This window comes from Molothrus ater, chromosome 1 (assembly GCF_012460135.2).
Source record: "Molothrus ater isolate BHLD 08-10-18 breed brown headed cowbird chromosome 1, BPBGC_Mater_1.1, whole genome shotgun sequence".
Classification (NCBI taxonomy): Eukaryota; Metazoa; Chordata; class Aves; order Passeriformes; family Icteridae; genus Molothrus; species Molothrus ater.
In genome coordinates, this window is record NC_050478.2 from 109,559,878 (window position 1) to 109,583,020 (window position 23,143).

At 39.5% G+C, this 23,143-nt stretch overlaps 1 protein-coding gene across 4 annotated transcripts in view; it reads right to left on the reverse strand.

Moving 5' to 3' along the window:
* Nucleotides 1–16,386: 16,386 nt before the first annotated feature.
* The window catches only part of TRAPPC8 (trafficking protein particle complex subunit 8), a 51,632-nt gene continuing 44,875 nt past the window's right edge, over nucleotides 16,387–23,143 (reverse strand). For 2 of the 4 annotated variants that reach the window (XM_036404467.2, XM_036404451.2), the window contains 4 exons: nucleotides 22,505–22,552; nucleotides 20,995–21,140; nucleotides 19,364–19,453; nucleotides 16,387–17,427 (listed from right to left, as the gene is read on the reverse strand). In XM_036404467.2, coding sequence (XP_036260360.1) covers nucleotides 17,193–17,427; nucleotides 19,364–19,453; nucleotides 20,995–21,140; nucleotides 22,505–22,552 — 519 coding nt within the window. In that variant the 3' untranslated portion in view covers nucleotides 16,387–17,192. The remainder of the gene's footprint in view (nucleotides 17,428–19,363; nucleotides 19,454–20,994; nucleotides 21,141–22,504; nucleotides 22,553–23,143) is intronic. The other 2 variants (XM_036404476.2, XM_036404459.2) reach the window with 1 other exon arrangement.

Genomic DNA, 23,143 nt, shown 5'->3' on the forward strand with positions numbered 1-23,143 from the left:
CCTGTAGCTGCTTAGAAAATCCCAGTTTTATAAAAGTTCTATGTCTGACAGAAGGCTGGATTTTTGAAGAAAAATAGGGTATTTCAGTCATGAAATATCTAGGCTATCAGCAAGAATTTGCTGTTGGGGTTTGAAAGATGCCAGGAAACATATGTGCCATGCAGGAATCCTGATTGCTACCAACAAGAACTCTTCCTGACAGGCCTAATACTTATTTACAGCATTCCTGCATTTAAATCTAGGCAAAAGGCACATACCTTACTCTTCAACATTAGATAACATAGAAAATGTTGCAGTAAAGCAGACAGGACTCAGTTTCTTCATGCAGGAACGCTAATTCTTTATTCATAAAGCTATTGTTTCATTTCTTACTCATTTCCAAGAGATGGCAGACCTGCAATATCATGAGGTCTGTTGATAATCCCTCCATTAATTCCAACGTTCCTCTGTAAACAGCAACCCTTTTCAGTTTGGGAAGATAAAGGCTGGCCAAACTTTCCCCAATGTCATAATAGTCCCTGCATGCAGCCCAGAAGATGTACAAGTCCAGTCACATGATACTCTCTTAAGCTTCAATTCATTCTGTTTGCATAATAGTTAGTCAGAACATTATCTCTTAATGGAAAAAAGATTTTTTTTTTTCTGTTTAAAATAAGTGTTTCTTGTTTAATTAAAAAAGAACCTCCTTTGGTCAGCTCTGACAGCAATTCTTCTTATGCAAGCCAGAAGTACCTCTCAGCTGGAGAAACAACATCCCAAGCAAAAAGACAAAAGCTCTTGGCATGAAATTTATTCTGTCCAGTGCCTGCTCCCCCAGTTTCTTACACCCCTTCTTAGGATCTCACACATTCACAGCCACTTGGTTTCTCTCCAAGGGAAGTACCCTCCAGTGCTGTGCTGCACCTGAGACTTCGTGTCTCTGAACATCAATAACTCGATGTTCAGATCTCAAGTTGATGTTGAGATCAATAACCCCAGATCAATAACTTGGTAGTTGAGATACAGGAGAGAGGAAAAACCCAAAGTCTGCTTTCCACAGCTCAGTCTTTTCAAAAAGTGTTGAATATTTCAGATTCTCAGGTCTCACTTGCAGGTCCTGTGCCACTCTGCCCAGTTGCCAGGGCAGATGGGCTGTCTCTATTTATCAGTGTCCAGAGGAGAGGTGATCCAGCACATCCCATGTTTCTTTCAAAGAACTGACCTAAGGAGACATAGCTCATCAGCCCAAATTAGCTTTCAGCTTGGATGCAGCAAGCCATCAGCCTGCATCTGATTCCTCCTCTGAGGCTCTGTCCTGCAGGAAGAATTGGAATACAGGGAAACTTGCCCTCCATGGAGCAGGACCAGGTTAAGGAACATTTACACAAACTGAACAATCACAAGCCTGTGGCCTATGATCCAACACAACTGTGAGTGCCAAGTGAGTTGGCAGATGTTACCAAGAGGTCACATTCTATTTCTGAAATGATCAGGGTAGGTTCCCAAGGACTGAAAGAAACTCACACTGATTTCCTGCTTCCTTTCTTCACTTATTTTTAAAGTCTTCTAAGGTAAAGCTAAAATAAAGCTATTCTTTCAAAATAAAGAATACAGCTTTACCATGTGTTTTTATCTATATAGACATACTCACATACAAATATCATACCTACATCTCTCAGGGAGGATATCTTCACCTGAGAGCCGTTTTTAAGCATCCATCCTGCTCTTGCCTCACTTAGGTGTAGGAGAGTCTTTCAAAAGATCCAGAAGAGCTTTGAGCCCTCCTTGAGGGCTAAGAGAACTCCTTGAAGTGTTGGCATTGATCAAAAACAAAGGTAAAGATCTTACAGAAAACAGATAAATAGAAAAGTATGATAGAAGACCAACATGTGCTCAGGCAACCAAGATCTTTCTGCACACTCAACTAAAACCCATGAGCAATGCAGTGAACTCTTATTTTAGTTGCAAGGTCACCCACCCCATTCCACACACAAAACCATAAAGTTTGGCATTGCCTGGTTTTTGTAGAAACAGTCTTAATTTCTGGTTGTTCAATGTGGATCTCACCCACAGGATGACAAAACGTGGCTAGTTCTAGTTTGCTCTTCCTGATAGATACTTCTGTGGAGCATTTTTAAGAGTGTCTCATGAGGGACATTGTATGCTCCCCTTATAGCAGTGTTGGTGTTCTACAAGGCTCAGAAATATGTTTCTGTTAGAAAGTTTGTCCTAATTCTTCCTGATCGATCCAGGCTACCCAAAATTAATTAATCCCCTTCCTCTTTGCAACAGCCTTGAATAATAGATAAAATGCTGTTATATTCCCCTCCCATTTCTTCCTCCTCTGAGCTAAACTCCTTTTCCAGTATTTTTTATGCTTTCCTTTTAGGCAGTCTTTTCTTTAGGCTTCCAACCCATTGTTTTTCTGCACTCCAGACTTCATCCTTCAGTTTACAGCCTCAAAGTTGTTGCCATGGCCTCCACAGCCCATAGACACATATCTATGTCTCCTTAACCAGCCAGAAATTTGTAAGAAGTTCTGCTTCCTTTTTTATTCTGTTTATAAAAACTGGAATCCCTCTACAGTCACTGGTGGCTTTGGAAATGGGTGGTTTTATAGATTTTCCATTCTCGCATCAGAAGTTTTCTCGCCTGTGTTTAACAGAGATCATTAGAAACACAGTGGGTTATAAATGTCCTGATCCTCATGTCCTGATCACATTGCCATCCCTCCCAGCAGTTACTCTGCTGACAGAAAAACACTCCACAGAGCTCAGGGAACAGACAGAACAGATGCCTATGGCTCCACCAAACAAGCCCTTTTTCCCTGAACAGCAAGTGTTTGGGTTTTGGACTTGGTTTGGTTTGTTTTAAAAGGGCAATTAACTCACTGGCCCAGCTCAGTGGTCCACAACCTCAAACCAGCAGATCATAAAGGATGATTCTCTATAGAAGCTTCATTTTTGGGCATTTTGTCCACAAAAAGTAATGGTAGGCATAAAACAGTGGAGTATGAGCAAATTCCTTCTTCTTGCAGGAATTCTTTTCTAGACCTTTGATATTCACTGTGCCTTTTCTCATCCTGCTACATAGTTTTGGGCATGCAGAGGCTACAGCCACAGATAATACCAGTATATTGTGGAACTCCCCACCTGTAGCTGAGTAACAACTGCTCTCACACAAAGTCCATCAGCCCTTCAAATGATTTTGCTTTATATCAAATACTTAAGACATTCTGTTCTCTACCTCAAGCCCTTTACTTAAGAATTCCAGGATTACTTTGTCCAGCTTCTCAAAAGGACAGGTGCAATACTTTCACTTAACTGTATCATTTCTGCATTTGTCATTGTCCTTGCCTGTTTCTCTTAGCTGTCCCTTACTCTACCTTCTTGCACACCAAATTTATTTTGCTTTTTTTTTCAAATTGGTCCCCTTTTGTACTTTAAAGCCAAGTTTGAAGATTACACATCTTTTTAGCCTTTCTCCTTCTATTCCTTTGTAAACATTTTTATTGGCTTTAGTATCTTGATATTATAGAACTTCCATCATGTCACAGGAAAAAATTATAAAGAACTCTCCTCCCATGACCTCCACCAGGACAGCTGTGACAGAGTCCCCAGATCATCTTCATGGCATCAGGCTTAGTCATTCACTGCCTGAAGAATCCTTTCTGTATGGAGTCTAATTCCCTGGGACTTAAAGGAACATTTCTTATGTCTCATATGATATTTCTGTAAGCTCTGAGATCTTGCAGGATGCTTGGAAAGCTGCTTCAAGGTTTTTCTCATAAGTGACAGTTTCCGGAGTTCTGGGACTTTTGGAACTTCATTGATTCTACATATGGTGCCTTAAACATGTGGGTGCAGAAACATTACAGGGCGCTAAAGAAACCTGGCATAGACCTACATAAATCTATGTAAGACATTTGCAGCAAAGTTAATGCCACCTGGATTATATCTCCTCCCAGGAATTCCCACATGACGCTCTCAGGCACATGGTGTGATTCTTGGGGCTGTCCTGTGCAGGGCCAGGAGCTGCACTTTGATGATCCTTGTGGTTCCTCTCCATCTCAAAATACTCTGTGATTCTGTGGTATCCATTCCCTGAAGAATTACTTCCTCAGTTTTGGGAGGAGGATGGTGAGGCAAAGAAGGGAATAGCTTAACTTTGAGTTTTGTCTCCTCAACTTATGTCTTTAGCCACTTCTGCTAACTTTGTTAAGTGGTTTCCATTCATGCTGCTTTCTCTCCCAGAATAAATTATTTGTAACTCCCTAATCTAAAGGAAAAATACTGTTTATAGAACATCCTTGCAGCATCCTGAACCTGTTTGAGGCCATGTACACCCCACATGTGGTACTGAAAGTCTTTGAAGCCCTCTGATGGTGGTTAGACACTTTCAGTTGACTCCCTATCACCTGGTTTGGAGCTCTGAGAAAATCTGCCCAAGTGTGCAAGTGTTTGGACACAGCTGCTCACATTTCCTGCTCTCACACAACAGCTCTTGCCTCCCTGTGTAGGAAAAGGCTAGTACACATTGCTCTAAAAAGGTGGCACTATCCTTTCATCATCTGACTAATAGTGAAAAACTGAAGATGAACTGCAGAAAAATGTCAAATCCAGTTTTCTATTACCACATGGGAATAAAACCACACTTCCTGGTGTTTAAATTTCTCTTCATATGAACTTGTCTGATCTGAATTTATATTTACCATTCACAAAAAGCCAGTAGGAAACTGGCTGAGATGTGTTTTAATACCTAAGAAACCTTTTTTGTTTCAGGTCAAAGTACAATGTATGATGTGCTAAAAAAATTGAGGAACAAATCCATCTCCTGTACCTTCACTAATCACATTTCAACTTCTCAAACAAATATTCAAAGCCCCAGAGAAATAATTATCTAAGTTGTCACGGGCAACGATACATTAAAAATATCTCTATGCAAAAACACTGCAAGAATAATAAATTATATTGGCCCTTCTACTAACCTCAGGAGCATTAAACTCATGCAGTGTGGCTCCAGAGAATCATTTAATTTTTTAATGGATCATGGGATTTTATGAAAGTAAATTCCAAATTTCCATTCTTTGCCTAATATTTTGAGACACTAAAAAGTAATGCCTTCAAGCTTTGAGCTCAGTGGATAGTAGCCTACTGTCACAGACACCTTTTCATTAAAAATCCTTCCTTAGGATTTTTCCCTTCTGAGAAGCTGAGAGGCCTCAGAAACAAAATGTAAACAATGGTTATCTGCTGCTGTGTGGAATGCAACAGGTGGATCTGTGATTGGTCTCGTGCGGATGTTTGGAATTAATGGCCAATCACAGCAGAGCTGGCTCTCTCTCTGTCCAAGCCACAGACCTTTGTTGACTCATTCTTTTCTATTCTTAGCCTAGCCTTCTGATGAGAACTTTTTCTTCTATTCTTGTTAGTATAGTTTTAATGAAATATATATCATAAAATAATAAATCAAGCCTTCTGTAACATGGAGTCAGATCTACGTCTCTTCCCTCATCCTAAGACCCCTGTGAACACCGTCACAGCCTACTGTGAATCTACAGTTTTCCTGTAATTCCCTGGATCCCAGAACTGGCATTCCAACCATGACAATGAGGCAACACCGAACGAAAAATTCACGAATGGGGAAAATCAGCGGGATGGATATCTGCTCCATACAGATTCCATAACTGCATCACAGATACATCACCCCTCCTGGTGCATCAGAGAATGTCCCGGGACAGCTCCACAGCAGGAGCACCCCCAGAGCTGCCTGCAGGCAGGTGGCAGAGGACAAGGACAGGTCAGTAGGGGCACTCCGGGCCGGGGACACGGCGCAGCTCGGGGCTCCACTCCTCCACAACCATTGCGGAAGATGAAACAGGAAAGCCTTATAAATATGATTGTCTGGCAAAAGATTTTGAGAATATGGAAACTATAAGTGAGATTGAAATGAAAGCAAGCTTTGTTACTGAGCAACTGGAAAACAATGGTGTGGCTGGGCTGAAGGTAATCCCCTTTTGATGAAACATTACACTCTGCCTGCAGACAGGTGCAAGGGTCACAGCAGACCCTACTAGCTTAGCAGAAGGGGTCCAAAGAGTAGTTTTTAGGGTTTAAAATGTAACACAGTATGGTAATGTGACGATTCTTATAGGCTGTACGTAAATGCTATAGGATTTGTATATTGTGCTAGATTGGTTAGTGAGAATTAGAATATTCAACACAGAAGAAGATTTATCATATTGTAACAGGAACCTCGCTCTCTTACCCTTTTACACTCTTACCTTTTTTACTCCCTTACGCTCTTACCCTCTTACTCTCTTACCCTCTCATCCTCTCTACCCCTCTCTTCTCTCGGGCCTGCTCCAAGCTGTGGCTGGCAGCTCCAAGCAGGGCCCTGCACCCAGGCCCTTTGCAATAAACCGCAAGTTCCACGACCTGGCTTCAGATATCTCTCGTTTCCATCCGTCCCGACCGTCCTACCCCCGACGCTCCAACACGCAGCCCTGCCTTGCCCACCGAGGAGCGCGGCCAGCCAGACCCGGCCTGAAGCCGTCCCACTGTGAACATCCCGTCCCTCCAAAGGGCCGGAGAAAGGACGCGCTGCTCCGGCTGTGCAGCTGCCATCCATCCGCAGGTTCGCGAGGCGTTCAGGGACGAGGTGAGGGAGGGATGGAGCCTTACGGGGAGCGGCTCCCTGCTCCCTGTGGACGCCGCCGCCCGACGCGCGATTTGCCCCGGCCGCGCTGCCCCGGCCCGCACCGGAGCGCCCGGAGCCTCCGACCCGGCAGCCGCTCCGACCGCGATCCCGGCCCCGGTCCCCTGGATGTGACACACGATGTTACACGCACAGCGCAGAGCTGGAGCTGTTCCTGTCTCGCAGGGAAAAATTTCCACCCCGGACTCCACAGCACCGGGGTAAAAAAAAATCCCAAACCAAAACCCAAACCAAACCTTTTATCTCCGCCATAAAATGCGGTGTGTTCTCACCACTCCTCAAAATCTACTGCTGCATACAGAGAGGTGAAGGGGCAGCCCATCCGATTAACCAAAGCAGCTCTAGAGCAAACCTGGCTCAGCCTTAGGCCGTCCCTGCTGCCACACTGGGCTCTGGGGCTAAAGTCACATCCAGGCCAGTGCCGAGGAACCAGGGCTGCTCCACAGTCCCTGCAGGGACCCAGGTCCCCACAAACACCCAGGGGCCACTGGAGCCGACCTCTTCCATCCTTGCCAGGTACCACAGGAGGCCACTGGACCAAATACAAGAGAGCCATAAAAGTAGCACACACACATCCACACCCACACCTGGCGAGAAACACAGATCTATTTGTCACACTTTCAGCACAAGCTGAACCCAAAATGTCTCTGAAAATAGAAACTGCCCCCAAAAGAGCAGCATGTGGTGCAGAGACATAGGGTGGAGGGTGGCATGTCAGCAACCTTCAACCACCAACCACACAGCACCGTATCTGAGTGTCCTCTAAGCCATGACAAACAGGCACTGAGTTGAAATTATTGCTCCTAAATAGTCATATTTCCAAAAATGATAAAGAAAAAAACTCCAATAAAAAAGCGCCTCTACTTAAAACTACTGATTTTTGTGCCAAAAAAAGTAATTATTTTCCCTAAAGTTCACATTTTATTCCCATCAAAATATGATAATGAAACAGAGGAGAATGCAAATCAAAGTCTTCTGGCCATTTTTTATTTTCCCTCCTGAAACATTCTTTTATTTTGATTTTTTCCAGTTCCACAAATCAAGAAGTCCCATAGACTGTTGATGGTACAAGCAAAATTATGGCATAGTATACAATTCCTAATATAAGTACATCTCCCAGAAAACTTAAATTTTGTTTCCAAAGCTAATGTCCATCTGGAAACTGTTCTGACTTTAACAACAAGCCTGCAAAATATCACCTATCTCTGAATTCATAAAATCAGAGGTGAAGTAACAGTACATTTCAGTATATATACTGAAAGATCCTCTTCCATGCCAAAAAGTAACACTTTTAAAGACAGTGGGTTTCTTAGGAAGCAGTATAACCTTATGGTCATTTTTGACTGGAAAAATTAGTAGCCAAGGAATTTAAATTGATTTGCACTGATTACTAAAGTGAAGCAATACTTTGATCGAATGCAAAGAGAGAATACCAGGAATCCTGAAGATCCCTCCCTCCCCTGGTTCTTAAATTGCTCCTTTGCATTTCGAAGCTCTGCCCAAAAATATCCTGCCTTAGATTTCTGTCTGAGCCTCAATACAAATACTTCTCCTTCTGTAATTTTTAGCTTTGTTTTGCCAGTTTCATTTTGCTTTTTTAGAAGACAGTTGTCATGAACAGCAATTTTAGAGAGGTCTGTGATTATCCATTGAAGCCTTCTGACCTCCAGCCTAATATTCCTTAAAGCAGTATAAGGGATAATACAGATTTAATCTCAGAAAAGAACCCTTTAGAACAGCTCTCTATTATAGGACACAAGTCTTATGTGAAAAATGAAAAGCTCCATCAGCATATTCCCTGGGTCTGCCAGAAATATCCACCAGAGCATATCTGCCCCTGCTGGTGTTTCCTGATATTTCTACAGGAATATGAGGGAGGAGGCTAAAGGCTTTTATGCCTATCTCCTTTTCCCATCCAAAATGAGGAATGATGGGTATATCTTTCCTTCTTCCATTCTGCTAATAAACTTAGAAAAGGAAATCTCAAATAGTAAACTTATACAACTTTTCAGACACCATTTTTCACCCTCTTCCTTGTCATGGCCACAGGTGCAACTGCTCATTGTCCTCATTTACCCTATCAATTTGTCTTAGGTCCAGTATCAGGACAGAACAAATTTAACTGGGATTAAATATTTATTTGGAGTTTTTTTCCCCTCTGTCCCTTTTTAGTTGCCTAGTGCCTGTCCTACTTGCAGATGGGATAGAGTTCATTTTTTCTTAGTAGAATGAAAATTTGGACTTAGGCATTTTTGTCCCTGCTCCTAAAGAAATATAGCAATCTTCAATTAATTTCATAGGTGCAGACACTCTATTAATCAATGATTTCCAACGTCAAAAAACAGTAGTGTGTCCAACAGTTGGTTTTGCACTATTAATGTGTAAAAGCAGAATTTTGAAATGGAGACACTGACTTTTTTCTCCTCACTCAGGTGCCAGTGCTGTCAGTGCTGTCATTTCTCATCTCTGTGTGTTTGGAAACACTGCATTGATCAATGCATCCCTCATACAGGTGCTGTATAAGGAACACCAGACCTGACTGTACAATGATAAGCAGCCACACATGACTGAACACCCCTGACAGGAATAATTACCTGTTTAACAAATTTAACTCTCTACAGCAACATACAGGATTTTAACTAAGATAGTTGATGTAGAGCATTCTTAATGAGCAGGACCAACTATACTCACAGCAGACAATTCTCTTTGGTAAACTGCCCTGATCAAGTATGTGGATAACACAGTCCTCATTTCATTGACCACCAAAGTCTTGGAATTTAGCAACATGCTTTTAGTTGCTAAGTTCCTTCTAAACTATTTTTGCAAGCCAGAGTTTCTGGACTGCTGTCTCATCTGCCCTGAGGGTGCTAGTGCAGGTGTGTTGGGCTCACAGCTCATTTGGGATTGTTCATGTAATCAGCCAAAGAGCAGGTTCTTGATCTTTTTTTTTTTTCTCCAGAGCTGCTTGGTGCTGCAGGGATTCCACAAGGCTGGAACCTTCCTGTCATGCTCTCCCACTCTCACTGAGATACAGAGCACTGACAGCACAGGCAGAGCAGCAACTCACAGAAAGCACGTTTTGAACTAACGCACCTAAATGCTCAAGTTTTCACTGTAAAGATTCTGTCTGGGGGTCAGAGGGGAAGCCACAAAGCTGTTCCTTCACTACTGCTTCTCATTTCCACCAATACTTAATGGAGCCAAAGTGAGGAAGAGGATGGTAACACAGTGAAGAAGGTTTCCACTACATATCTGCCCTTCCACTGTCATCCCAATGCACACATTCTTGCTGGTCTTGTGTAACAGAGACATACCACTGTGCAAAGACCTCCACTGAAAGGGATTTAAACATCCTGGTTTTAATTGGCATTTCCCCATGCTAAGGAAATGAATGTGTTTTCACGGCAACCTTCATCAATGTCAAGTTTCACACTCTCAGAAATTTTATTGTAAAATGCTGAAAACACCAACCAAGCCTTCTGAGAAATTCTAGTCCATAGCCAGTTACATAAAAGAGTAAACAAAAGTAATTTTTTCTCAGCAGTATGTTCAACACCCACACATATTTGCTGAACTCTTGCTTTCAGAGTAAATAAAAAGTCTTATCTGGTAGGAAAAAATGTGGTGACAAGCAACAATAAATTATTCAATCTTCTTTTACAATCTTTTACAGATCCATTATTGAAAAAGTTCTAGATATTACTCTAAAAATATATGTACTTCTAAGTGGCATTGCAGTAAGTTAACAAGATACTCTGTTTTAATTTGCATCAATAACAGAAAAAATAAATTTAATAGTGTTTTTAGTACATATGAGGATACAAGTCATCCAGAATGCTTAGCACTCATGTAACCTACAGATGAAGAGAGTGGATTTGAAAAGGAGCCAGAAAGAGAACATGAACCTCTAAGGCAGTGACATCCCCCCTCTGTGATCTGGAAAATAAAAGCTGTGATCCTTGAGGACAGATGTTAAAATGAAAAACAGTATCACTGTGATTCCTGAGTCTTGTTCTCTTAACCTGACTGACATGTTCAATCAGTTCTGTCACAGCAGGAAAACTTTCTGGGATAGTCTTCTCTCATAGGCCTCCCACCGCTCCTCCAAAGCAGAGCCAGAAGTGCTTTGAACTGCCACTGCCCTTTCCTCTCTCTGGCAGCTCTCTCCAGTTGCCCATGGCATTACAATTGGGATGGATTTTTATAGAGGTTTCTTTGGTTGTTTTTTGGGGGGTTTGTATGTTGGTCCATTTTTTAAACTTGTCTCATGGCTGCAGAACTCTTGGTACAAGCAAATAATGTTTTCAAGTATTTCCTCGATATTGTGAGAGCTACCAGTGCAGATTACAAAAACCTGCTATTTTCAAAGCATCTCCTGGGTTCAAGAGCCTCAAGTTAACTGCCACTAAACTAAATGCTCCTAATACAACCCTGCTGTCAGCAGCTGTAAGAAGTGGAGCCCATGTCCTGAGTACACTTTTGTCCCTCCCTCTGGCATCCCCCCAACAAGAGCATCTGCACTGACAAGTGAGGAAAGCTGGGTCTATCACTGCTGCTTTCTTCATGAGGATACCAAGAAATATGTTGCCTGCGAATTTCAGGAAGTATTTCTGGTTTGGTCAGAAGGGGTTCTTATTTCCTTTACAGTCTCCTCAATATACAGAAATACCTCTCTCATTCTAGGGCTTCAAAGTACCTGGGGATCACGGGGCAGCTGTTTTAATGATCATCATTAGTTGTTTCCCTCTTTTATTAAGTAAAAGTCTATAGGAACAGTCTTGTTTTCTTGTTTCTTTTTTTTTTTTTAAGCAGAATTTTCATCACCCTGGAGGAAACAGGGAAAGGAACTATGCCACAATAATCAGGAGGAGAACAATACATCTATTCTAACTTACAAAGAGGAAAACCCACAGGAATAATATTTGTAAGCATCAGCTGAATTCATTTATACACTGCTATAGTCTATAAGCAACAATTTTTGAACTGTGTTCATTTTTCCACTTCTTCAGCTACCACTAAGCAATTAGCAATACTCATTAACCAAGTGACATTTTACAAATTAATTATTTACTCATGTAAACTAGAAATGTGTAGTAAATAAATCTTGAGTTAAATAGGATCAGGAAACACTCAGTGTTTAATCTGTATTCACGGTTTTAAAAACGGAAGTGTTGAAAAAATTATCTTCTGTTCCAGCCTAGCTTTTACTCTATATGAGTCATTTTTTCCATGAAATCGTTCAAGGGACTGAAGAAAAGGCAATGTGCATATGAAGACTGAAGTTCCCTCAGTGGATTTCCATTACTGCAGACATCTTTATATTTTAGTATACTCAGAAATAATCCCTCATCTCACTGGAGCAAGAGTAGTAAGTGAAAACATCCAGGAGTCTCTACTATATTCATTGCAGTTCAGTGACCTTACTTCTGATACACCTGGGCTGGGTGACACCTTTGGTGTAGACAGCTCTGTGTCACAGTAGATTCTGAATTAAAGGCAATCTTTAATATTAAAAGTGCTGCCCCCATTAATCTGACTGTGGCTGTCATTGCACCACATGGTTGCATTCTCCTGGCAGTCTCACAGACAGGGTGATGGCTTTTCAGTAAGGCAGTTGTACTTACATTTACAGCTGAAGAATAATGAAAATGTTGATTCTGTGGTTTAGTCAGAGCAGGGAAATTTTAACTTTAGATCAGTAAGAAAGCTTTGGTCTAGTACCAGATTCTTTATATTGTGTGGTTTTTGTGACCCTGGGTATAAATAATGAAAACAAACTTTTTTTTATTTTTCATTTTCATGATTCTCATTATACACTATCCTCTTTCCCAGGCATAGGCATGTTCCATTCACTCTAGCACTTTCACAGAATTTTTCTCACAACTTAATTATATTATCTTTTTATCTTAACAATCAAGCTATACGTGTATGTCTCTGTGTTACACAGGGAAAGAAATTTGGTAACAGCTCAAAATACAGCTCATGCAATGGGACCCACACTGGCCCTGGGTATCAAGTATTATTTCTGCTGAAATTCACTATGTCAGTGAATCCAAACTTGAAATTCTTCTATTTTTATCTTGGAACCTTATGCATTTCTTCTGAAGCAGCACACAATTTGAGTGACTGCCAAAGAACACTTACTTTGAACCGCTCTATTCTGCTACTGGACTTGGCAAAATCCTACCACAAAAATGAAATTGAAGTGCAGCTAAGTTTATGCTTCCAGAAACAGTAGAATTTCCTAATACTTAGAACTTGTTCAAAACCATCATGAAATTATTTAGTAAATGAAACTAAAGTTTTTTTGGGGGAAAGCTGATGTTTCAATGCACAGGTCACTAGAGCATTTGTACCTGAGCAAAAACTAGTTACTATCAAAGCTGGAAATGAATTGGTGCTCATTTCCTTTGTTAGCTTCAAGTCTCAGATCCTGAGAGACAGTAATAATTACCAATGACCTATGACATGAGGGATAATAAGGAACACTATTTGGCTTTCTGTATAAGGACTCAGTGGGAGAGAAACAGATCTTCAAATCTTCGATTGCTAAGTTTCTAAACACAGAACTGACCTCTCCTTACATTATTTTTCCCTCCTGCTATTTTTACCTGAATCTTTGAATGATACCAAAAGGTTGCTAGGAGTTGCTGAATCTGTCCTCAGTCTAGTATCAAGTTCTTGATAGAGAGAATAATAAGTTTATTTTCCCTCCCTGTAATGGTCATATCTTTAAAGCCATTGTAGTGGGTACATCTCAGTTTTTGCAATTTGTCCAAAATCTTCTGAGTGCATGTCTATGGTGCTTTTTCCCAACCTTTTTTGGGCATCACAGTGTTTCTGATTTTGCTTTTGATTTTTTACATACTCTCTACCTCATTTATCGCTGTAAAAAAACAGGATGAAAAAGTTGTTTTGACTGGAATTTTTAGAAGTCTCTGGGAAATCTATTAAGAGAAATTTCATTTTATTTAGGAAAAAAGTGTTATAAAAATGAAATGGATAAGCTGGTTCAGTGCCTTTTTCTACTTAGAAAGTTAATGTTTTATTATTTTAAATAAAAAAGATAATTGTACTTATTTTTCTCCTCATCTTTCATTCTAAATTTTTCACTGACCCTATGTGTCTAGTCCTACTTGTTTCACTGTACAGACAGTCTTTCCAGGACAAGCAAATGATTTCAGAAACCTGGCAGATTTTAAATTTCACAAAACTGTATTTAAATGAAGGGGGCTTCGGTGGATTTTGTATTAATTGGTATCAAGTCAGACTGTGTGGCAGAGACCAATTATCTTCAAACTTCCAAATTGCAACCAGCAACCAAACTGGAATTGTAACCAGCTCCTAGGGAGCACAGGTTTTCACATCTGCTGAGTATCAGGAGAACCTGTCTTAAACAAGGTAATGTAGGTTTGGTAGGAATGGACTTTTTATGTAATTTGCCAGACACCTTTCCAGTAAGACAGCAATAATAAATTAAAAATACACCAACCACAAGAGTAAGTAAATGGCCATTTTGTTTACAAGGTAAGCAATTAATATTGCTTTTGCTACAAACTTTTAAGATTTATTGCTAGTTAAGTTATTATTCCATTACTCAATATTTAGACAGGATTTTAAAAATGTCATTTCAGATTGAGACAAAGTAAGTTTCTGCCAATAAGTAATTTAAGTATTAAAGTTATGATAGTTTTTCCTGTTTTGAAGCACAGTAAAGTTTAGGTTACAAGACAAGGCAACAAATTCAGAAAACTCCACAGCTTTATCAGCATAACCATCCCTCCAAAAAAATTTTAGAATAGAATACTGTCCCAGTTTCAGCCAAGGCAAGTACACAATATTAAAAATAGAAGAGGAATACTCCATTTAGAACGATTTCTACCATTTTTGAAGAAGCAGATGGGGATTGCTGTTTGAGACAAGTAAAAGCACAAGACCTTGCTATGTTATCATAGTCATCTCCTACAGGATTCACAGACTCTGACTGACTCTGTAAAACCCTATCACTCCAGATTTGCATTACACAAAATAGTAACATATCAATGCAGCATTTCAGCAATTTTTGGCAAAGCAGCTTAAAACCACCTGAATTCCCCTAGTGAAGGATGAAGCAACACATGCCACGAAGTATGGAAAGGAGAGCAGAATTCACCTCATCTCAGGAACAGGTTTGTTCATTACTCAGCTCAAATGAAAAGCTGAATTTTAAGTACATTAGTATATGGAATTATTTCTGTATTTTAAGTAATACAAGATAAAATTGTTCCCATATTCCCCAGATTGAAACAGGGCATTTTATTTTTCACCAAAACTCCAGCTTTGCAAGTTTCATGGTTTTATGTTACAAAGATAGCAAGACAGAAAAAATTAGTAGATTCCTAGTGCAAAAAAGATCCCTTGGATCTCATTGTCTTTGAGAGCTTTTTCTAGCCATCTCAAAGAGGTATGATCTATTGTGAGCCACTACATTGCTGTGACAGAAGCACAAGCATGCCTTTGCAGATTACTTATTTACTCAATAGCAAGATTAATCTTCATTTCAATAGAATTGTTTTCCATCATCACTGGGAGTCCACAATGTGGACACAAAGTTTCCCATGTGAGAATCCACTAAGGAGGCATGCTTAGCCCTACTTCCATGCTACTTCCTCTCCTAAGCAATCATACTGATATTTTACAGCTCCCAAAGACACACTTAGAATTTCTAATGACACACCAGGAGAGACAAAGAGCATGTCTCCAGCTAACCATTGCTACTGCAATTCCAAGAAAGGAAAAGCTCCACTGTTATATTTGAAATCCAGAAAAGCCAAGGACCCTCCTCTCCCAGACACCCACAGCTCCTGCTGAGTCTCAGACTGATGAATCACAGGCGGCTCAGACGTGCAGGTGAGCGTCAGAGCTTACGCATTTGGGTCTGCAGTGCTGAGAAGCTCCAGGAGCTGCTTTGCCCTGCATCATCTCATCTCACCTCACTGCTCTGTCATTCAGAGATTCTCCAATTCTCACCTGCTTTTTACCTGCCAGCCACTGCCCAACAGCTGGATCTCACTGTGAGCTGCCATTTGTACCACCTCCAGCCTCCATCAGATAAGCCCAACTCCCTCTACAGGGTCTCTCTTATTTCATCCAGTTTCTAAACATGATGCTCTTGATAACCCACTTTGGACAGGCTGTCCTAAAATATATACCAACTGTGACTTAGAACACTGTGGCCTACAGAGCACAGCTGAATGGCATCAATAATGACTTTTCTTTCCCTAAATGGGTGTAAGACAGAAAAAGCAGTGATGACACAGCTTAAGGCTACAATGCTGAGAACCTTTCAGATTATTCTTTCAAGCTGTACATCAGCTGAAAAGGACCTGAGGCCTGAAGCAACATATTCATGGACAGAGAATATTTCAGTATTCTATTGATTTAGTAACATGATCCACAGTCCTATTAAGTTTGACTGTGAAAGGTTATGTGCTGTGAATGGGCTCCAAGACTTTAAGGAAGTCTAAAGTCCTGGAGACAGTCATGCAGTAGTACCAAACATGAGTAAAATTGAAAGCCTTACCTAAAAAGAATAAAATGTATCAGAAGGTAGATGCACTGCCCCATACACCAGCACTGTCCTGTGAGGGCAGCAGCACCTGTGGATTGCTACAGCTGTATGCAAAGGGAAGCAAAAAGGCCACCAGTCCATACAGTGAATATGGTGTATGCTTTATTCTATTTACAGTACATTTGTTATAAATATAATACATTTCTTGAAAATCTTGAGTAGATTTTTTTTAAACAGATCTGTTGTTATAGTTACATAATAAAGTAAGTGACAATTTAAATGACAATCTCATGGTTGTGAAATAGTGCATTCTGTTTTGAGATGAATGAGAAAATACTCAAACTGGTTCAAAATTTTTTTAACACCCTAGGTGGACTTTTATGTAAACCTTGAAAAGTCACCAGTTTCTATAAATATGAAACCAAAATCTTTAACTAAAGAACCGAGAATCAGAAATGGAATTGAGAGACCTTATTGAACTTCACAGTAAGGTTGGGATTTACCATGACTAATGGCTTCAGACAGGAAAAAGCCAGTGAGGTTTTCTTCCTGAATCATATCCTAATACAGCCACAAATATTAAACACACCATGCTGGAAGTTGTAACAGCAGTCAAGCTGCATTTTTGACAGGGCATTGGACATACAAGTATGTTCAGATCTGCAGTTAGAGTATTTTATGTTATGAGTATCTTAATTACCAGAGAAGAAATACATTATAAAAGGATAAACGTATGCTCAGTCCAACGTGCATTGCATCGAGAAACAAACTGACAAGTCATCTGAATATTTTGCTATTTTCTTTTCTACATGATCTTTAGTAACAAGTTAGATGTTTGAGGTGCTATTTCAAAAAAACTGCAGCAAAATGTCAACCAGCAATGTAAGAAAAGAATCCCATTTATTTTTTCTTTTAGTGCCTTTTTTTTTTTTCTTTCAGAAAGTGGTCAGATATTATTGATAATAATCAGTGCAGGCATGGAGTTCTGCTGACTTGTTTCAAACAAAGTAACTTGGTCCACGAGCTTGGCAAATACTCTGGGGGTTCCAAGGTTATAGACACCTGTATGAACGAAGCAAGCTTTGAGCTGCAAGCTATAGACCTCCTGGCCTTTAAGTTGAAGCTTGTACTGTGTTTGCCCAAGCCATGTGAAAGATCCATGTATTTCTAGTGCTTCGGAGCTGAAAAAAAAGGATAAAAATGTTAATTCTCTGCACTTGAAGTATGTATTACCAATTTACAGGACTCCCTCCAAGTTTTTCTAAGATTTCAGAATGCACTGTGTCCCCCTCACCAGGCCCTTACAAAGACTGATACTTTCTAGAAATTTTTCACAAGTCAGTAGGGAACTTATATTACTATTCTGGTTCTCCTTGGAGGAGCGCCAACTGCCATTTGTCTTTGATGCTGCTGAGTCTTTTTCACTGCCTTCCCCAAATGCATACTGCTGTCTTTGTTCTGCAAACCCTCCTTATCTTTAAGAGCAGGCTTTCTAGCAAGACAAAGCTGGACTTTGAGGATTAACAGCTGACATCATAGCTACAGAGAGAACTCCACTTAACATTTTATTGAGATACTGTAATACAATTTAAAAAAAAAAATCACCTGTGTCTGTCTTCTTTCCTACTACATCCCTATCCACTCACACCTGTTCCCACAAATACATAAATACATGCAGACTCAGAGTACCTAGGGTACCCTTGGGTAAATTTCGGGATGCTTATGTCTATCCATCAGCTCAATTTGACTCTGAGTCTTAGCAAATATTTTTTAATGTTCTCTGTCTCACTTAAAAATCCTTAAGAGTGGCTCTTCCCTTAGCTGAGATGAATCATTACATTTAATGCATTTCTTTGGTTCCTAATGTACTGTACACTATACACAGGACATTAATTACACAAAGATGTATAATGAAGAACTCAGTGTATTCTCAGCTTTCTACATAACTGGCACATAACACTAACATTAAACGTAGTAACAATATTCAAATTGTCATAGTTTAAGGAATTCCTATTTCAGGCATTCTTACGTCTGTCCCATGAGCTAGAGTTAAATCAGACTGCACGTCACACAGGCATTGTCAAAATGGACATACACTGCTTTAGAGACACTGCACTGATACATTAGGAGAGAGCATGAGGGGGCTTTCTTTTTAAGCAGTTTCAAGGTACATGAGGAGTACACTGTCTTAGGACATGTCTCCCAATGTAATGCAATATGACCATCTTGTGAAAAAACAGATCAGTGAATGGCTCCCTAACTGTACCTGAAAAGCAAACCACACTTAAATTTTCTGTCTTCCATTTCTGAACCTGTGTATTGGGCTCTGGGCTTTTAAAATCTTACTTGGCTCTTACTTGGACTGTTGGCAAGAAGCCACTGCTCACCCATGACTAAGCCCCTGCAATGTCTTCACAATCTTTCTGCCCCTTCCTGGTGGCAAACAGACTAGGTAGTATTATACCTAAGAGGGCAGAAGGGGAGCTGTCACCTACATTACTCATGAGTTGAAGTTGCCTTGTTTAAACAGAAGTGGCAGAATTACAATGGTATAGATATCATGGTACTGAATTCTCTATCCCACAAAAAATCTTCAGTGAAACTTTTAGAAGCAACTCAAGAACACTTCCTCAATGATAATATTTTCCCACATACTATTACAGTACTGAGCAAAAAGGCAGTCAAAAGAATCAGCTGCTAAACCTAGAGGAAGTCTTAAAAATATCCAAGGTTCTACAAAATTTTACACAAAGCCAAATTGCGGGAGGAAGTTGCTGTCTACGAATTATTCAAAGTTTTAAAAATGAAAACCTAACAATTTATGTTTAATAAAGGCTGGTGAAGCTCCTACTTCACTAGTGGAAAAGCACTTCCCTTTCTCTAGAAAAGATCTGCCAAGTTTTAACTGCTCAAGAGTCACAATTAAAGGCCCTGTCTTAGCAGAGACTGAAGACTCACACTTAATTGCATGAGACCTTTACCAACTTCAATTCTTTCAAAGAAGCCACTGTAGAAAAAATCCTATTCTAGATATTCAATATAGTTAAAATATTACAAGACTCTCCAAGCTAGGAAGGGTTCTTAAAAAATATTGGTTTATTAACATTTGCAAACTACCTTGTTGGTTTATGCCGCAAATCAATCATCACATCTACAACAGCCTGGGAACAATTGGAAAGTAGGAGAGTGACAGGTACCAGACAGAGGCTGCAAAGAGAAACAGTTCTACATTAAAGAAAAAAAAAATCTTATTTTGGATAGTCTTAATTATACTCTTAAATAGTTAAAATTATTTCCAGTAACACAGAATTTATATGTAGTTGTCAATTATGCCAGTGTAGGTAGAAATACAATCACTTATACTGAATGGAGCTACTGATAACAAAAGCTGTCAAATAAGGCAAACTGCATTGGCTCATTTGGGCCAAATGAAGTTACCATCTCCCTTCATCCAGCTGAGAAAGGAGACAAAAAGCATAAATACCATCTCAGTTTACAGGAAATCTGCTTGTTTGACATGAAACATACCAGAAGGGGATAACATGGTCCAGTACACTACATTCTGAATTTCTGATTGGCAGACTTTGACTGGATACTTCTGCACTGCCTCCCATAGAGGAATTGCTGACACTGGGCTTTAAGTTATAACCTGAACAGTGCTCAACCAGAACAAATAGCACATGTACACATGGATTTAATGCAGGCCTTTATACTAAATAAAACTAATACAGTTAATTGATATTCTGCTTGTTCACAATTACTATTATTGTTTCTATAAATAATGCTGGAGCAAGAAAGACCCCAAGATATCAACAGGCAGGAACACAAACCACTGCAGCTAAAATAGCTCTATGTATTCAGCAAGTGATTTGTGTCACTGGAATTCCTTGCTGTTGCCTAAACACTTTAAATATCCTAAACCTGAATTGTAAGAAAAGAACAATTTGAGACTGTAACCAATAAGAGCTGAATGTCTTACAGGGAAAATACATGCTTTATCACTGTCATTAAAATACAGCACTTCATAGAACATTTAAATGTTAGATTTTAGAAACAAATCTCTTTCTTTTGACAACTTACATTAATTGTTATAAAAAACTGTAAAACAGTAGAGCTTTCAGATAAACAACTCAAGCCTAAATAGGTAGGTACCTTCATGTTTCAAGTACAACCCACTGAATGTTCAGAACTTAAGCCGGGGGTTTGTTCATGTCATTACAATTTTGAAAGACTCATGGATTTTACAGGCTCCAACCAATTCACTCTAGCAGTAGGCTTTTTGAAAGAGGTTAATACTGATATTCTTCCAGGAGACAAGCCCCAGTGATCTGAACTGTTACCACCTTTCCTTCTGACGCAAGTCAGAACCATGTGCAGCTAATCTTGGCAAGTGAGACGTTGTAGACATAACAGTTCCTTTGAGCTAAAAGTTCATCTTTCTTTCTGTCTGGCTTCTCAAAGAAATCACACTGTTTACTCTGACAACAAAAATAAACACAAAGGGAGCAGACTATTCTTTTTCAGTAAGTTTGATAACATTACTTGTTAACATTAAAACTGTGAGCTATGGTGTTACAGGAAACTTTCATTTTATCTATAAACTTCTGAAGGAGTGAGTTTAAAAACTTAACAACATTTCACACTTGCATACCAGACTTTTAATATCATAACGCACACAGCATGTCTCAAAAGGATTTATGTCTAATTAACAATATTTTTAAAGTTTCTAAAGGTAATGTTTCACTAACCTTTTTTGATGAAAAGAATGATTAAAAGACTCTGGATAATGAAGACTTGTCTTAATAAGATTAGAAAGCTGCTCTGGCGTTGGTCTTGCAGGTACAGGTGTGTTTTCTGGTCGAAAAAACTTTAAGAGAACTGTTTCTGGTAGTTCCTGAAACAAAGTTAAAGTAACATTGAAAATAGTAACATAAGGTATGAGAAATCCAGTCACAGAAGTTATAATTCTCCATTATGAATGATAACTCATAAGGGAAACAAGTCTGCAGCATCATGAAGCTCACATTTTTTCCAACGTGGTTTGTATTTAAGCATGCTGGACAAGGAACTGGTATGATTTATCTATTACCCTCTTTTCAGACAGATTTCACAGTTGCTTATGAAAACACTATCTGTGCGAGTTTCACAAAAGCACACTATTGTTGCAGTGATTTGCCAGTGCTTGGGTTTGGCTTCTAAGGAAAAGGGACAGCATTTATACTGTTCCTGTTCAGTAGTTGTACCTAACAACAAAAAAAATTCACAACCTGCCCTAGGAAGTTCAAAACAGGAAAGCCAATGCACAAGTTACCCAGAACAGAGCCAAAGTAAAGCAAACAGAAATTTACAGGAATGTGTGAACACTGACAGAAGGATTGAATAACAGAGTTTCTTTGAAATTGCATAACAAGCAGTTGCAGATATGAAAGCTACCTTTTGTCCCCAGCTGAAAGCCCAAGACAAGCTCTAACACACTACTTGGGATTCCCCCTAACCCTTTGGATGGAATGAGTCTCTGAAGCAGAAGAAATTAAGTGATACAGAAAGCTGCAACCAGCCTGCATTTGGTGCAGCATTTCTGTCCAACATCATCTAATCTGGTTTGTGAGCAGGATTTATTCAGGAAGGGGCTGCCTGTAGTACTTCCTTCTGAACCTATTCTGCAGAAAATCCATCTTGAATGGAAAAAAAGAATTTGCAGCAGTAAATGTTACTGCCTACTAAAAACACATGAAACAAGATTTTTAAAAATCCACCAGTAAGTTGGTACAATATAATAAAGTTAATACTTTTCATTAAAAGGCGATAGATTGTACCTTTTAAGTTGAAAAGAAACAGTACAGGCAATGAAACCTGATTTAAAAACCAAACACACTGGGCATTCGGAAATGTGTGTGAACACCTTAGTCACTGTGCTGATAATAACAGGAAGACACCAAATGTTTTCACAGGCTTGTAAGTCTTCCCTTTGAAAGGAAGAGTAGTTTGTTGTTTTTTTTTTTTTTTCAGAAAGTAATTTGGTAAGAAAAAAAGATATTCCATAGTAACAATAAAATATATTTTAAGTGTTGAATGAATTTGGTGTTTCCATCCTACCCAATCAAACAATGCAAACTAACAGCATGAAACACAGCAGAGATTATAGGTTCTCATTTAAATTACTCTCTTCCCTCAAATAATAGTCCAAACAATTTTCAAGGCTGCCTTCAACCAGACAGCAATATCCTACACACTGTAGTTTGCCCTAGAGTCAATTACCTGTTCCAAGTCCTCCCAATCAGAATTCCCGAGTATTTTTTTAAAACCCTACAAAAGACAAATACGAATATTTACCTCTACAAGTAGACAAGAACATCATGAAATGCAGCAGAAACATATAGTGGTGAAAGTACAGAGTGCTGTTGATATCTCAAACCTTTACTTCTAATATTACACCTCTGAAGAAGGACTGGAAATCAGCAAAACTAATCATTTTCCAGCAGAGCTAAACCTTAATTCCAGCCACCTTCTGGGTGTCAGAGTCAGAAAAGATGTCTGTCTCTCCAAGTTTAGCTGCTCAGACTCTAGGCTTTTTGTGATTGTGTACCTAGAACAAAGGCTAAGATACAACATTTAGCCCATTTTTCTCTTACCTAGTGAATGGTTCAGGAAAGAATTAAGGACTTCCAAACAATAACCAAGAAGATGTGCATACAGATCAGAAAGCTACCTAGAGATAAATGCTAAGTTTAAAGATGCATTAAACTCCTGGCCTATTCTGGAGCTTGTGAAATTGGATCAAGGCTTTAAAAAACCAAACCAAAAGCCCATACCTACTTGGCACCTGTGCCTTCCCTTCAAGAATACACACCAAGCAGTAACAGCCTTTACACACCAAGCAGTAACAGCCTTATACTC